Raw genomic sequence first — 16,923 nt, 5'->3', positions numbered from 1 at the left:
AATAAACAGATTTCCAATATTCTTTTTGTGCGGCCATTTCCGCTCAGCTTGAGTCTTATTACCAGAGACATCCATTAACCAGGCTGTTTAATAATAGATAAAAGTAACGGAGTTCATTGTGTACTAATCACGGGAGCTGTGTGTATCTATACAGACTCTGAATCCCTCTCCTACCAGGTCTAAATCATTGGGTAGTCCTATCTGTTGGAGGGGGGGGGGGGGGGGGTTCCTCCATTCGATGACCACTTAGTGGGTTAGTGAGCTAGAAGAGAGACCGTCAATGCCAGCGGAGAAATCCATTACACTGTTTATAAGCAGCGTCACTAATAAGGTGGGAATAAATTGGCTGGGAGTGATTGGTCGTGAAATCAGAAAATAGACCAGAAAGTGACAGGGAGAGAGAAAAAAAGGGGGTTGTCTTAGGAAATTGGCCAGGGGAATTAAAAAGGGAATAGTTAAAGGAGGAGATCTCTAAAACTCTGTGATATTTTGAAGTGATGTAAAAAAAAAAAAAGGGGGGGGGGGGGTTATTAGGAAATTAGTTTTTCGGATTTTGAAATAATAAAATAATGGCATTGAATGCAGGTAAACGGTGAAAAAATTAGGGAAAGTGAGAATTAGAATAAATCAGTTGAATCAGCATTGTCTGAAACTCAGTAGTAATCACTCTGAATAGTTAGAGAGAGAGAAAAGCGGTTAGGTTAGTGATTTTGAGTAAGAAGGTAAATAAAGTAGATGTTGTAATAAAGTATTGATTTTAAGGAAATCTTTGGCTTCTAACACAGAGTCATTTTTATTGCTGTGAAGCTTTATATACGTGATTTGTTTTGTTTCTTAGTGATGATTAATTTCCTGTTTCTCTCGTTGATTCCTTGTGTGGGATGATGGGAAGAGAACGAGATTAATCAAGCAAACACAGCAGCTTTATGTTGGTGCGGCTTGAAAAGAATTAGTTTTGTTTTCAAAAGAAGGAAAATTGGTTGGGGCAGAACTTTTTTCATTACACTAGAGAATAGGGCTAATGTATTGGATACAAAGTTGTAAGATGATGCAAAGTTGTAAGACGCTAAATTTTCAAATTGATCAGAATCAATACAATGGTTAGAGCAACTTATTCACAAGCAGGGTCAGTGATACACTGCAGGGTTCTAGCTCAGTCTGTCCTCACTGTGTATAACATTGAAGCATTGATTGTACTATCACTCCCCATCTCTCATCATTGATCAGGGAAAAGATTTCAGCATGATTTATTTTCTTTCAAAAATTGTTTTTCAAATGAATGAATAATGTCGACTTTAATGTTCTCACAAATAACCCATCAAGTTTCAGTTTTTAATGATTACTGTACTGAGTGCTCAGAAATGAAGAAAAAAAATTATAAGATAAATCATTGTAAATGTTAATATCATTGTCAGGGAAAATCAGAATTTTTTGTAACGATAGTAACCAAAATGATACACTATTAATTGATTGATTAATTAGCGTTATTGTTTTATTTAAATATATATTATTTTTTTGTACTTTTATTATTAATATGTTATATTTATAAGGGCTAATTTAGTGGATTGTCAATCATTTAAAGATTTAATGAAATGTAATTTATAGATATTTTAAGCTTGTGTATACACAATGAACAAAGTTAAAAAGAAATCATGATTCATTGATGATATTATCTATTGGTTAGGGATACCAAATCCACGAAAATTAAGCCTCACAAATTCTTATGATTCCACAGAACATGTATTAATAGACCAAGTTGTTGAATGGAGCTGTTTTCTTTCCCCCACAGATTTACCCCCACCCTACCCCGCCTACCCTCACATTCAGACGTCGCCCGCGCCACTCCAGAGCTATGGCATTGGGGACAGGAAGTTCTCGGCCCCGGTCCTCGGGTCGAACGATATGAAGGGAATTGATCGCCAGGAGGATCACCACATTGTCCGAAGTAATGAAGTCGAAAACATTCCAGAAACTGTTCAGGAAGAACCCACACTGGAGGACTTCCCCCCTCCCATGGTCAGGTGAGTCGTCATGGTCCCCCAAGGTGGTAGGGGGTCTAGAAAATTTCACCAATTCTAGCAGCAGGACTTTAGCTCCTAGTCTGAAAACATTCAGATGGATGACCTGGGAGCTACAGTGCCTCCAATAGTAAAACACTGCAATTTACAGCACACAAAAAAGGTATGCTAGTTTTGGATATATCTTTTTTTCCCCACACATTCTATACCAGTACATGACGCCCCTCAATCTCGGCTTGAATTTAACATACTTCCAAGGTTGGTTTACATGTTTTTGAGACAGTTTGAGGCAAGTAAAGAGACGATATCAGTAGTGTAGTGAATTCCCTGAATAATTTGATGGTTCTATTTTTTTGACAATTTTGTGTGAAAATTAGGATAATCAGTCCATAACTAGCACAAAGACTCCCAAACCTCACTTTAAGTTTGTCCAATGACGATGATAACTCCCAAACCTCACCGTAAGTTTGTCCAATGACGATGATACGGGGCCTTGTTTAAGGAAGTTTTTCCTCCCATGGTCAGGTGTTAACTTACTGCAGCTAGGCTTATGTATATAGAGGCTTTGTTCTAGAAGACCCCTACCCCATTATGGTCAGATAGAAGGTTCATCAGTATAAACAACAATACTTCTATGCCAATTCATCAGTAGCTAACTGATCTTAAAGATTTGATTAACAGGTCTACTTATGTCTCCAAAGAAAACCCTAATACTGCAGATGTTTCCAAAAGATTTTCCTCTGCTTCAGATGATTTTTGTTATTGTAAAATTCAAAACATCACCTCTGACCTACTTACAGAAGTGAGGACGACCTCAACAGGATGACCCCTCCCCCCGTGGAGACCCCCATAGAGTTCCAGGAAGAGGATGACTACCCTCCCCCACCCCCGCCACCTCTCAACGACAGTGACCTCCACATGACCCCAGTAAACCACAGGTCAGCTCCAGCGGACGCTATGATTGGTCACACAGTGATAGAGGATCATGGGATACATGGAGATGTCAGCATTCTGAGCTCGTCGAGGACAGAGGACTCAGAAGATGACCCCAAGAGAAAAAACAAGGTACTGGCACAAAAAAAAGTGCAGCTTCACTTTAAACCAGTCTGTAGATTTTGTTTATCTGCTGTATGAATAACTTGTCAATTGTTATCATATTTTGATTAATTTGTGAAATCTTTAGATGTCGTTCTTATGCAAGGCTCTATTTAATGTACATGCCTAGTGAGTCATGTTAGAATAAAGGTAATCGGATCTATTGTAATTCATTCCAATAAATAGTTAGGAAGTGGTGAAGAAATGGAGGGAAGGTTTTTCATGTGCCAGTGAAGGCGGACTCTAATTCTCTCCTCCAGTCATTGTAAAGCTTTGTGACTTGACTGCTAATTTGTGAGTTGTTTTACAGAGACACCTGGTGGACCGCGCGTACTACATTGCCAAAGAACTGCTGATGACGGAGAGAACCTACAAGAAGGACCTGGAGGTCATCACTATGGTAATGTCAATGAAGTTGTCAATATGGTAATGTCAATGAGACATCACTGTGATAATGTCAATGAGGTCATCACTATGGTAATGTCAATAAGATTATCATTGTGGTAATGTCTTTGTTGTTATCACTATGGTTGCATCAAAAATGTCATCACTATGGTAATGTCAATGATGTTATCAGTATAGATTTATTGATAATGGTATCACTGTGATAAAATGCTGATAATGTTATTATGATGATGACAGTTAGATTATCACTATTGTGTTGAAACATAATTATCCCCAAAAACATAACTTTAATGATAAAGAGGACAGCATAAAAATGGGATCTTTTTGAACCAGAATTAATGAATTCATTTGACTTATTGAAAGTTTATTGCTGCTATATATTATACATGTCATATAAGAACACCTTGTTTGCCAAGATTTGACCCTGACTTTTGTGTTTGTTGTTAACTCTTTCGTTTCTGCTGACAGTGGTTCCAGAACGCGGTGCACTTCGAGGACGGACTGCCGGACTACCTGACCAATCTGTTCTCTCATTACTGTCCTCTGTATGACCTTCACTGCCAGTTCCTGAAGGAGGTCGACCAAAGACTGTCCATGTGGTGAGTGTATATAGGTTTGTCTGTCCGTCTGTGGGGTGGGGGGGATTGTTGATGAACTATTTATTTCTGAAGGTTGTGGACCAGAGGATAAAATCTATGTAGTTAGTACAGCTCTGTAGCTTGACTTTGGAGGAGATTCCAGATGTTTAATGCACCTTTATAAATATGAATATAGTTGGTCAGAAGTTGATAACTATGATTGAAGCTTGAAGTTTTTTGGCCATGTAACTTTGCCAATTCAATTCTGATATTAATGTCACTTTACAAAAGGAATTTATAGTTACATAGTAAAATACTTAGACTGAGATCAAAAGTGAGCTTGTCTCATTGGGTCTGATGTCTGAGAGCAGAAGCCCGCCACAGTCCTCTCCTCCATGTAATTGTTCCTGCTGTGTTCCCCTAGTATTCTCCTTTAGGTGAATTTTTCCCCTCGTCAAGTTGTAATTGCTCACCATTTAGTGTGTATTGATCACTGGTTTTGCTGTCATTTTACGATACAGACATCAGTGACTGGTCTGGCCTGTTGAGGCCTCATTAAGAGGCTGTCAACATCTCTCTCTCCTCCGGTGGCTGTGGGGGGACCTAACTATTTAAAACCATCCCCCAGGGGACGGAGCTGTCCAGATAATGCACTGGCCTTGAATACCGAAGACCTGATGATGGTTTTATTGATTTAGAACTTTACTGAACTGAAGACAAACTTGATACTTTGCATACTTAGATTTATGTTTGGTCTTCTATTCAAAATTGGGAACTTTCTTTGCCGTATGCACAGATGTATTTGATCCTTTTTAAAAATAGGAACCATATAATCTGGTTTCCCAGTGTCTGTATAAAACTCTACAAGTTCTGCCTGATTTTTCATTGCTAACAGTATTGAAATAAAAACAACACAAAACCATAAAAAGCTATGACAAAATTTCCTTATCAGTACTCTGAGTCTGTTTAGCTCCTTCAGTAAATGGAGTCATTAGTGGGGACCAACATATAGGTGGCTATCACACACTTGTGTCTGCTCTATTAACTCTTATTGGCCGATTTGTCATGCTCTATTAGCTCTGTTTCAGCCGATTTATTGGGCTTAATTAGCTCTGTATCAGACTATTTATTGGCCTTTATTAGCTTTGTATCAGTTGATCTGTCGGGCTCCATTAGCTGTGTATCAACAGATTTGTTGGGCTCCATTTAATAGCTCTGCATCAACAGATTTGTCGGGCTCCATTAGCTGTGTATCAACAGATTTGTCGGGCTCCATTAGCTGTGTATCAACAGATTTGTTGGGCTCCATTAGTTCTGTATTAACAGATTTGTTGGGCTCCATTAGCTGTGTATCAACAGATTTGTTGGGCTCCATTAGCTCTGTATCAACAGATTGTCATGCTCCATTAGCTCTGTACCAGTCAATTTGTCATGCTCCATTAGCTCTGTATCAGCTTATTTGTCATGCTCCATTAGCTCTGTACCAGTTGATTTATTTGGCTTAATTAGCTCAGTATCAGTCAATTTGACGGGCTCGGTCATCTCTGTATTAGCTAATTTGTTGGGCCTCATTAGCTCTGTATCAGCCAATTTATAGGGCTAACTTAGTGCTTTATGTTTGTTCCTATGTACACTTGGGTAGTGATGGAGTGCCAAGTAAGCTGTAGCGGTTACATGTCAAATCTGGTGTATAGCTTCTTATCGGAGATAAAACTGCTGGATTCATGATCATTTAAGTGAAACAAGGTCACATTCTTAAAATTAAAAACAGCAAGGGCCGGGGGGGGGGGGGGGGGGGGGGGGGGGGTTTAGTCCAATGCAGTGTTCTTATGTTGTACTTTTTATTGAAAGTTTGTAACATATAAAGTCTGGACAAACCTAACATTTGTTTTTTATATCATTATATCATTAATAAGAGTAACTGGTTAGATTCATAAGAAGTGATGAAGTGAAATAATATTGATCGGTTACTTAATGGAGAATCAAAGTACTGAGAGTATTGGGTGTGTAGTCACAAGCAAATATATACAGTCTATGGTTTCAAGGGTTTTTGCTTCTATAAATGACCATGGCACTGAGAATAGAAGTTCTTGAATTGAGTTGTTGAATGATAGAGTTGTTTATTAAAGTGTAACCGTTGGTTTTTCAGGGAAGGCAAGTCTAATGCCCATCTAAACGGAGACTACCAAAGAATTGGAGACATTATGGTTGCCATGTTTCCCAGAGTTTTACCGGTGAGTGATCAACGCAGCAATGTGAGAATCAACAGGAAATTTATAAATAATATTCAAATGATAACTTTGCGGTGGGGGGGGGGGGGGGGGGGGTGTACATGACCTCTTTTATATGTTTTTTTCAGCATTTCATTAAATTCCATCTAAAACATCTAACTAAATTGTTAAAAATGATTGTCATTTCACTTTTGACAATTTTAAATGTGTTGAATCACACCTAAAAATGAAGAAAATACTCATTTTCAAAACAATCACATTACACAAAATATTAAAGTCGATAAAAGTTTAAAATTTGAGAAGGACCCTAATGAGGTCATGCAACAATCGAAAGACATTAAGTAGTGTGAGATGAAGTAAACCACTGATACAGAGCATATTCTTGAAAAATTAGAGATGGTTGAATTAATGATATAGTAATCCTGAACGAGACTTTTTAGTTTAATGATGCTACTAATAGCATCCTATCAGTTGACTCCAATGATGTCAGTGGTAATATAAACATAAGTTTAGATGAAGAGACTTTATCTCATACAGAGAGATGTAGAGACGTTATCTCATACAGAGAGATGTAGAGACGTTATCTCATACAGAGAGATGTAGAGACGTTATCTCATACAGAGAGATGTAGAGACGTTATCTCATACAGAGAGATGTAGAGACGTTATCTCATACAGAGAGATGTAGAGACGTTATCTCATACAGAGAGATGTAGAGACGTTATCTCATACAGAGAGATGTAGAGACGTTATCTCATACAGAGAGATGTAGAGACGTTATCTGATACAGAGAGATGTAGAGACGTTATCTCATACAGAGAGATGTAGAGTCGTTATCTCATACAGAGAGATGTAGAGTCGTTATCTCATACAGAGAGATGTAGAGACGTTATCTCATACAGAGAGATGTAGAGACGTTATCTCATACAGAGAGATGTAGAGACGTTATCTCATACAGAGAGATGTAGAGACGTTATCTCATACAGAGAGATGTAGAGACGTTATCTTATACAGAGTTTCCTTTTTATTGTGATGCATTATTCCTCTGTTTACAGCTTTACAAGAATTATCTACAACGACAAGAGGAGATTTTGTTGGACCTGGAGCTAGCCTTAAAGTCACACAAACCCTTTGAAGCCATGTACCGGGACTTTGAGAAACAGAAAGTGTGTTATCTGCCCCTGAATGCCTTCCTCCTCAAACCAGCACAGCGAGTTCTGCACTACAGACTGATCATGGAGCGTAAGTGGAACTAGGTCATTTGATGACCTCTAAGCAGTGTAAAAAGGTCAAAACATTGTGATTGGGTCACTGACTGACCTATATCCAGGGTAACTAGGTCACTGACCAACCTCTTAATAGTGCAAGTGTCATTTAATCGTATCATAGCAGATTAACTGCAATACTGAGTGACCTATTAACAGTGTAACTAGGTTACTAAGTGACCTCTTAACAGCATAGTGTAACTAGGTCACTTAGTGACCTCTATCCAATATAAGAAGGTTACTGACAGAGAGTTTTTAGATAGAGTGGGTCTTAAATCAGAAATTTTTCACTTCTTAAATCTGTATATTGTAGCAAACACAGCAATTTAAATAGTTATGTGTATCATACTCAATCCCAAAGTTTTTATGCGGGAAACAAAAGAAAATCTGAATTGTTAAGGAAACTTGTTTCTGCTATCATATTGTATTTTCACTGTGAATTTAAGGTAAAAGTGTGCTAGAAGCATGATGAAACATTTCATTAAGTAAAAAGATATTACCCGCCCTAAGATCTTGTTATTAAATGTACTCGGATTCGACTCTCTCTTTTCTTAAATGTTACAACTTTCAAAGCAATGATACATCTCTTTTATGACTAAATATGCCGAATATTCCTGATGCAAAGATAAACTGACTCAGCCTAATTGTTGATTTCTTTTATTTTCAGGTTTAATCAAACACTATACCCTGGATCATCCAGACTTCGCCGACTGTAAAAGTAAGTGTACAAAGTAGATTCCATATTCTCAGTCTCTGACAGCAATGTTCTCTAAGTTTCGTAAATTATGATGTCAACAAAACTCTATAACCAAATAGCAAAGTAAGTTAACAAAGTAATGTAAAAGTGGTTATTTACATGTGGGTGGAAATTACACTTAATACAAGGTATGCTTAAAACAGGATAAAATGCCCCAAGGCTCATAGTAAAAAAAAAAGAACTCTGATGTGGTAAATCAAGCGTCTGGGCATTTAATAACAATAGGTATTTTTTTTACTATAGAAAATACATACTTCACCATCATCGTAAATAGCCACTTTTACAGTATTCAATAAAACTTAAATAAAAAGTGATTTCATTTTGATGTTCTAAATTATAAAATTCAACAGAACTCATTCATTTTGTCATGGCACTTTTAAAAGTTAAACGTTACAAATATTTGTATTTTGACCTTGTTATTGAATATTTTGATATAGGGTTTGGGTAAAACATTATAAAACTGTAAAAAAAAATTGCCTTAATAATAATTCACTAATTTTTGTAAATGGAAACCCTATTTAAACAATATTGCATGAATCCTCTAGCATAACATTTGTAACTTCATTGTATTCATTCTAACAGTTAGTGTCGGGTGTCGTAACATCATCATGTCTTGTTTTACAGGTGCCCTTAGTCAGATAACGGCCCTCGTGACGGAGTTTAACGACTCCATTAGATCTCAGGTACGTCTCCTTACATAGAATGGGTATATGACATTTTATAAGGCCTGAACCTATAGGGGACATGTATAATGTGTGCTTTTTCTGGTTCCAGGAGAATCTCCACAAACTAATAGAGTTACAGAGGGACTTGGTGGGCATTGATACACTGGTCCACAGGGACAGGGTAAGTACTAAGTACTGAGATAGAGTGAGTCAGTGAGTACTTACTACTGAGATAGAGTGAGTACTTACATTGATACACTGGTCCACAGGGACAGGGTAAGTACTGAGATAGAATGAGTCAGTGAGTACTTACTACTGAGATAGAGTGAGTACTTACATTGATACACTGGTCCATAGGGACAGGGTAAGTACTGAGATAGAATGAGTCAGTGAGTACTTACTACTGAGATAGAGTGAGTACTTACATTGATACACTGGTCCACAGGGACAGGGTAAGTACTAAGATAGAATGAGTCAGTGAGTACTTACTACTGAGATAGAGTGAGTACTTACATTGATACACTGGTCCATAGGGACAGGGTAAGTACTGAGATAGAATGAGTCAGTGAGTACTTACTACTGAGATAGAGTGAGTACTTACATTGATACACTGGTCCATAGGGACAGGGTAAGTACTAAGTACTGAGATAGAGTGAGTCTGTGAGTACTTACTACTGAGATAGAGTGAGTACTTACATTGATACACTGGTCCATAGGGACAGGGTAAATACTTAGTACTGAGATAGAATGAGTACTCACATTGATTCACTGGTCCATAGGGACAGGGTATGTACTAAGTACTGAGATAGAGTGAGTACTTACATTGATACACTGGTCCATAGGGACAGGGTATGTACCGGTACTTAGTACTGAGATAGAGCGAGTAGATAATACTAATACAGAGTCAGTAAAAACTTTTAGATTTCAATTTCATTTCATTTTTCCACAGATATTCATCAGAGAAGGATGCCTACAGAAATTTTCCCGCAAGGGTTATCAGCAGAGAATGTTTTTCTTGGTAAGTTTAAAACAAATATTATGAAATTATAAAAATTTCTTTATGCTAACTTAATAATTGGTAATCTGTACATCATAACATTGCTTCAATTAATCAAACCTTACAAGTCATATTATCATTTTGAATGTAGGATTTGTAGACATCTTTGGCAGGCTCGTGCCTTCTGATATTCATTTTTGAAAAAACTATTGTTTGGATGTTTCCTCCTGAACAAACTGTGGATGTGTTTGTTGGACATTTTCCATGATATCCTAATGAGTGACATTATTGTTTGGACAGCTTTCTTGTATTAATTGTTGATGTGTTTATGAACAGTTCTCTGACTTCCTGGTGTACACTAGTCGCGTGGCCTCCTCGGTCCTACAGTTCAAAGTTCACGGGCAGCTCCCACTGCGAGGAATGATTGTAAGATCGGGTTCATTTCTGTTAGTCATGTGTTTGCTTTAAATATTTCATTTAGATATTATGTAACAAGAAATGTGTTTTATCTTTACATTTTGCATTACAGTATAAATTTTGCCTCTGGTAATTCTGACAATGAAAAAAGATTTAAGAAAGAAAAAAGGCAATAGATTCAAACTGCTGTAATAACTTCCTTATGGCAATGCTATGCAGAAAATATTGTCTATCTTATTTTTTTGGAAGTACATGTAACTCCTGTCCTCTGTATATTGTAACAGGTGGAGGAATCGGACCATGCCAAGATGGCCGTGGCCAACAGCTTCGCGATCTACGGAGGAAATAAATGTATCTTAGTGGCAGCAGGGTAAGAACTCATACTATACACACATACACACACACTCACTGCAGCTATGAACAATGTAAACACACACATACACACACTCACTACAGCCCTACACCTATAAACACACATACAGACACTCACTACAGCCCTACACCTATAAACACACATACACAAACTCACTACAGCCCTACACCTATAAACACAAATACACACACTCACTGCAGCTGTAAAACATTGTGATGGTTGGGGGAAATGAAGATTTAAAAGTGGCTTCAGAGTTGTTGGTTTGTAGATTTTATGGTAAATTAAAAAGCCCATAGAAAGGTTAGGTTTTAGGTAGACTGCCACCTTGCGCTTCTTATATTTCACACATTCTGTGTTCTAATAGAATTTCCTGTTTGATGTAGTTCTCAGGAGGAGAAAGACAAGTGGATAGAAGATCTGAATGAAGCCATAATACGAGCCAAGAGTCGCGGCGACGAGAAGTTCCGGTATCCTAGTCTTAAATCTTCTACCAGTGAGTATAATTAGAGCAAGAAAAACATGACCAGGCTATTAAAAGATTCACTGATAATTCAAAACAGCTAAAATAAACTGTATTAAAGAGAAGCATTACTAGTTATCAAAGACCTTCCTTAAACAAGGTTTCTGGTGTCCAGGAAAAATGTTTGCAAGTTCACTATATAATCTATACACCTTATTGGAATTCTGTGGAAGGAAGTGAATTTTGATAACCTGGGGTTTATTAAAAGCGTGAATGTAATGACTGTTTTTGTCCGCACAGGTTTTGACTATTATGTTTTTGCCCATCACAGGTTTTAACAATCATGTTTTTGCCCATCACAGGTTTTAACAATCATGTTTTTGCCCATCACAGGTTTTAACAATTATGTTTTTGCCCATCACAGGTTTTAACAATCATGTTTTTGCCCATCACAGGTTTTGACTATTATGTTTTTGCCCATCACAGGTTTTAACAATCATGTTTTTGCCCATCACAGGTTTTAAAAATCATGTTTTTCGGTCACAGGTTTTAACAACTATGTTTTTCGGTCACAAGTTTTAACAATTAAGTTTTTTGTTGGTCACAGGTTTTGACGTTTATGTTTTTGTCGGTCACAGGTTCGTCGGACAATGTGGGTGTGGATGGGGAGGTGAATGGCGTGTCTCAGGATAAGAACGTCCAGCACCGCGCCAACACCACCATGCACGTCTGCTGGCACCGCAGCACCAGTGTCAGCATGAGAGACCACGAACGAGCAATCAAAGTAACCACACATACACGTATACATACCTCACAAAAAGACAACACACATAAACACAAACATAATACCCAGTACAGATAAACCACACATAAACATGCAGCACCAGTGTCAGCATGAGAGACCATCAAGATAGCCAGTCACATCACACATACCACACACACAACACATACACAGCAGACACACAAAACAAACACATACAAAGCACACACATGTACTTTGTGTTGGTATTCTTTTTTATGACAGACCATCAACGAACCATAAGCAAGTCATCAAAAACAGCTGATTATCATCACAATAAACTGGAAAAGTTAAATTCCATTATATAAAGATAAAACTCATTATGTGAACATCATTATCAAAGATGTGTTTCACTGAGCTGTACAGCAATATTTAAAAAGTTAACAAATGACAATGTGACCTTGAGCTGATGAGTGACCTTGACCTTTCAGAACCAGCTGAGTGGGTACCTCCTGAGGAAGTTCAAGAACAGCAATGGCTGGCAGAAGCTGTGGGTCGTCTTCACCAACTTCTGCCTCTTCTTCTTCAAAACATATCAGGTACCATTCCTTGTGATACTTACAGTCCAAAGATTTACTGATAACATGTACAACTCTTGGTGACATTTAATTACATCAAGTACAATTCCTCATTGTATTTCTGGAGCCAGGATCATAAAAAGTCTTTGATTTAGTTATAATTTCTTTCATTATCATATAGTTATAGATCAGATAAAGACACTTGAAATAAGTAGATAATGAATTAGAGAAACAACTCAATATAACCATTGAATTTTTAATGTATATGTAAATTCTGACTAAAATTCAAAGACAGTTTTACAGTTCTGAGCCTTGGTCAGATTTCGAATATCATATACAGAATGTGATTAATCAAGTCCACACAAACTTTATGCCGAGTTATCTGTTTTCTTTGATTACAGGATGACTTCCCTTTAGCCAGCCTTCCATTGCTAGGTTACGCTGTAAACACGCCAGACGAAGAAGATAGCATTCACAAAGACCATGTGTTCAAGCTACAGTTCAAAAATCATGTCTACTTCTTCCGAGCAGAATCCGAGTACACATTTGAAAGGTTCGTCCCCCCTCCCCACCCCCCACAATGCAAGTCATCATGAGCAAAAGAACATTATAAGGAGTTACCTATATACATTTTTCCACACTAATTTTTTTTTTTTAGAAGATTGAATTGGAGTCAAATAACCTAAAATTTTTAAAGAAATTTATATTAGAGCTGCAAAATTTGGTAGTGTTCTAGAATACTATAAACGAAGCATAAAATATTAAATATACCTTGGTAAAAGACAAGTCATTCTCAATTTTGACCACTGTAGATTCCTACATATGTCTGAAAAATAAAAGCAAGATTTTAAAATTTGCGTGATGTACTTCTTCCTCATGTTTAGTTAGGAATCTATAGTATTCCTGGCCCTTTTAATTTGAGGCCTCTTAGGAGACGCATGTATCTAACGACTGGATGTGTTTTAATTTGAGGCTGTTTTGGTGACACATATATCTAACGACTGTGATGTGTTTTAATTTGAGCCGGTTGGAAGACACATGTATCTAACGACTGGATGTGTTTGTTTTGTAGATGGATGGAGGTGATCAACAGTGCCACCAACAGTGCCAGGAGAATCCGACTCTTCAGCCGATTGGACAGTAATCAGCCAATCAGCTCTTAGTGCTGAGATCTCTTCTTGACGCGGGCCACAAACTTCAGTTCCTACAGCTGTACAGCGTAACAGGCCATGCAACGAATGGAGGAGATAAACACCATGTTTTTCTTGATAGTTACAAAACTGCATCAGTGGGAAAGAAATTCAGCTAAACTTGTCTACGTGGACTTAAAATAGTTGAAATAGTTTTACCTGAAATAAAGTGTGAAATACTGGTAGTTTTACCTGCACTGATAAAAATTTCCCAATTTTTTTGTTTTTTTTAACCAGGAACACTACCCTAGTCAAGCTTTACACTCTCACAGTTTAATTTTAATGTTTTTGTTTTTTTGACAATATTGAGCAGTGTCTATAAAATTATTGATTTGTTTTCCCTGCCAGCAGCTGTATTATAGAATCTATGCAATAGTTATTTCACTTTTGTCCATGCGTACATGAACAAAAATGTCGTTAGTGGGAGAAGCTTGTCTGGACACATTTTTCATTCTTCCACCTGATTTTTAGACCATGTATTACATGAAAGAGATCAATGTTACTGATATACTGGATCTGTTTATATGTATTACATAAGTATCATCTCAACATGTCTATACAATTATGTAATCAACATCAGTCTATTGCTTACTCAATTCTCCTGTATAATTTGTTACGATTACTATTATGTCAATATTAATTCACATTTATCTCCCCCTATCACACTGAACATGTTACTACACTAGATATACATGTATTTACCCTCATGTTAAATGTGAAATCAAACTTTACAGACCAGTATTTACTTATTTTAACATTAGGATTGACAAATAACATTTTCGTACTGAATGTACGACCGTGTTTAGTGGAACTAAATGTACAGTATATCTGGATAGAGGAAGTCTGTTTTGTAGACACCACCATTATATGGCAGCATTGATTCACCCCGTGTTGTGAATTCTCACACTGCCTGTGATTCTATATATCACTGAGTTATCACACACAAGATATGGCCTTAAACAGAGGGGATGGGGTCACAGGTGAAAAAATCATTGACTTACAAGGTTATAGGGAAGGAAGGGGGGGGGGTGCATCTTTTATTGTGTGTTAAGGGGGAAAACCAAGTATTCACACATCATCATTGCCATAAAGTTTTTATTGAGTTATCTCTACAAAGAAATTCTGAAATATAGACAGTATATGTATACATTATTTTGCATGCTATGTCAGTAGATAGCCAGATTATTTTACTTTTGGCTACATATAACATATTTTTGTACCGTGTATTGGGTTGTGTATTAAAATCCCTAAGTCCTACAAACCACACTGAGGGAGTGAATGGTTGTCAGAGATTTTATTGGGTAGATTTTGTTTTTTGTTTCGCTACTTAACCATTGAAAGGAATGTTAAACCAGTAAAGACCTTATTCACAAGTCTTCATAAAAGTTAATGAACTCTATACTGTAGATTCCTATGAATGCTTGAGAAATTACCGGGTAATGAAGTGGTTAAAATCTCACTTTAATTTTCTGGCTGCTGAAACTATGTAAAATTATAACAAAAGTTAGGTGCTTGAGATTTTATATTATTGTGATATGAAACAAAACGGCAGAATCGCAGTATTTGACACTCGCATTAGATATGGAATCTACAGTATTAGCTTACTAACCTTTTAAATTTAGCTGTAATAACAAATATGCATAGCCACTAAAGTTTCCACATGCACACAATCCTGTGAACTTTCTCTCATTAAAGTGTAGAAGGTTTGTGATTATACAACCCTGACTTGTACATCAACACTGGATATGTTTGTCTGCTGCTTTGTCTTGGGTTTTTCTGTGAGAGTTTGAGCTTGTATGTTTTAGTTGTTGCAAATCTTATATATTTATTTTAAAAATTTTTTTTATTAATTTTCAGATTTTCTTGCAATTTTATTTAAGTTTTATGGTTGTTAAAAACAGATGACATTATATTTATCTTTTTTTATTGCAAATTTATGATTATTTTAAAAGAAATTGATGTGAATATTTTCATTGTAGTTGTAGATATTTCAAAACCATTTTTAAGCAGCTTGAGTTGCCTAGCAACGTATTTTTTCTTGATTCAGAGTACAGATGGTTATAAAATGACCGTTAGTACACAGTATACAATAGTATTTTAATATTTCTTAGTATTACCACCTTACAGGTTGGTTCGTATATTTACATGTACTGTGAAATCATGAGTATTTGTTGGGATTAATTTTTCAGAATTTTTTATCAAGATTTTTCACATGGCCATTAATTTTTCTCCTCTCTCAAACCATTAAATGCAAATAATAATGTAAAGTAATTGAAATTGCTTCTATTCTGTTCATAACTACTTGTTAAGGTGAACCAAACAAAAAAACCCAACAGACCAATATCATTCTTCCAAACCACACAAAGTATAACCCTTCGAGGGCAATAGCTATGAGAATATGTTGAGACTTTCATAGACCATATATAGGATATGGGAGGGGGGGGGGCTCTATCAACATAAATGGATGGAATGGCATTGTTTAACATCTCCCACGTCTATATGGTGGGTTGTCCTCTGTAACTCTGTACATCCTCTTAATCAGTACCTTATATGACGTATAAACAGACGGAGAGTTCATTGGTTTATGTCCTCAGAACGGATGTTCTATACAAACATTACTTCATTTGCTTCATGCATTGTATCGTTAACCATATATTTATGGAAGAAAACTCACCAACAAAATCTGCCTAAAACATCAAAAGAAAAATCCGAAAAAAAACACTTTTCAGATGAGTGTTGACTTAAATGACACAATATGATAAATAAATAATGATATTTGCTATTCTGTGTATCTGGAATAGTGATTCTGTAGAGATGTCCTGGTGCTTCTAATTTAGAGAACTCTATGTAGAAAGAATTTCACTACAATATGTGTTATTATATGAATACTGTATGAAATAAATTCTTAAAAAATAATAAAATTCAGTGAAAGTTCTGGCATGTTTCTTTTCTGTACAAAATGACTAAGTGATTGCTGACAACAGACTTGATGTTCTTAGCAGTGAGAGTGTTTAATAAAAAAAGAATGCAGACTCTGTATCTGAAGCTAGTCTTAATATGTTTCAAATTCACAAGTTAAAGTTACATAAACCATGAAAGTTGGTCAGGATAGCTTTTTTTTCTCCAACATTCCAACCTGCATGTAACTACTCAGTA

General features: G+C 36.5%; 1 protein-coding gene across 6 annotated transcripts in view; it reads left to right on the top strand.

Moving 5' to 3' along the window:
* The window catches only part of LOC128179303 (FERM, ARHGEF and pleckstrin domain-containing protein 1-like), a 71,261-nt gene extending 54,560 nt beyond the window's left edge, over positions 1-16,701 (top strand). For 3 of the 6 annotated variants that reach the window (XM_052846699.1, XM_052846700.1, XM_052846702.1), the window contains 17 exons: positions 1,790-2,021; positions 2,819-3,083; positions 3,424-3,513; positions 3,987-4,117; positions 6,246-6,330; positions 7,382-7,568; positions 8,259-8,309; positions 8,973-9,031; positions 9,123-9,194; positions 9,963-10,031; positions 10,347-10,436; positions 10,712-10,797; positions 11,184-11,293; positions 11,899-12,044; positions 12,491-12,598; positions 12,979-13,130; positions 13,650-16,701. In XM_052846699.1, coding sequence (XP_052702659.1) covers positions 1,790-2,021; positions 2,819-3,083; positions 3,424-3,513; positions 3,987-4,117; positions 6,246-6,330; positions 7,382-7,568; positions 8,259-8,309; positions 8,973-9,031; positions 9,123-9,194; positions 9,963-10,031; positions 10,347-10,436; positions 10,712-10,797; positions 11,184-11,293; positions 11,899-12,044; positions 12,491-12,598; positions 12,979-13,130; positions 13,650-13,740 — 2,024 coding nt within the window. In that variant the 3' untranslated portion in view covers positions 13,741-16,701. Of the gene's footprint in view, positions 1-1,789; positions 2,022-2,818; positions 3,084-3,423; positions 3,514-3,986; positions 4,118-6,245; positions 6,331-7,381; positions 7,569-8,258; positions 8,310-8,972; positions 9,032-9,122; positions 9,195-9,962; positions 10,032-10,346; positions 10,437-10,711; positions 10,798-11,183; positions 11,294-11,898; positions 12,045-12,490; positions 12,599-12,978; positions 13,131-13,649 lie in introns of those variants that run through there. The other 3 variants (XR_008243064.1, XR_008243063.1, XR_008243062.1) reach the window with 1 other exon arrangement.
* Positions 16,702-16,923: the final 222 nt, after the last annotated feature.

The sequence above is a fragment of the Crassostrea angulata genome, chromosome 4 (genome assembly GCF_025612915.1).
Source record: "Crassostrea angulata isolate pt1a10 chromosome 4, ASM2561291v2, whole genome shotgun sequence".
NCBI lineage: Eukaryota > Metazoa > Mollusca > Bivalvia > Ostreida > Ostreidae > Magallana > Magallana angulata.
The sequence above is the reverse complement of the archived record's forward strand: the minus strand, read 5'-3'. Positions and strand labels throughout refer to the sequence as shown.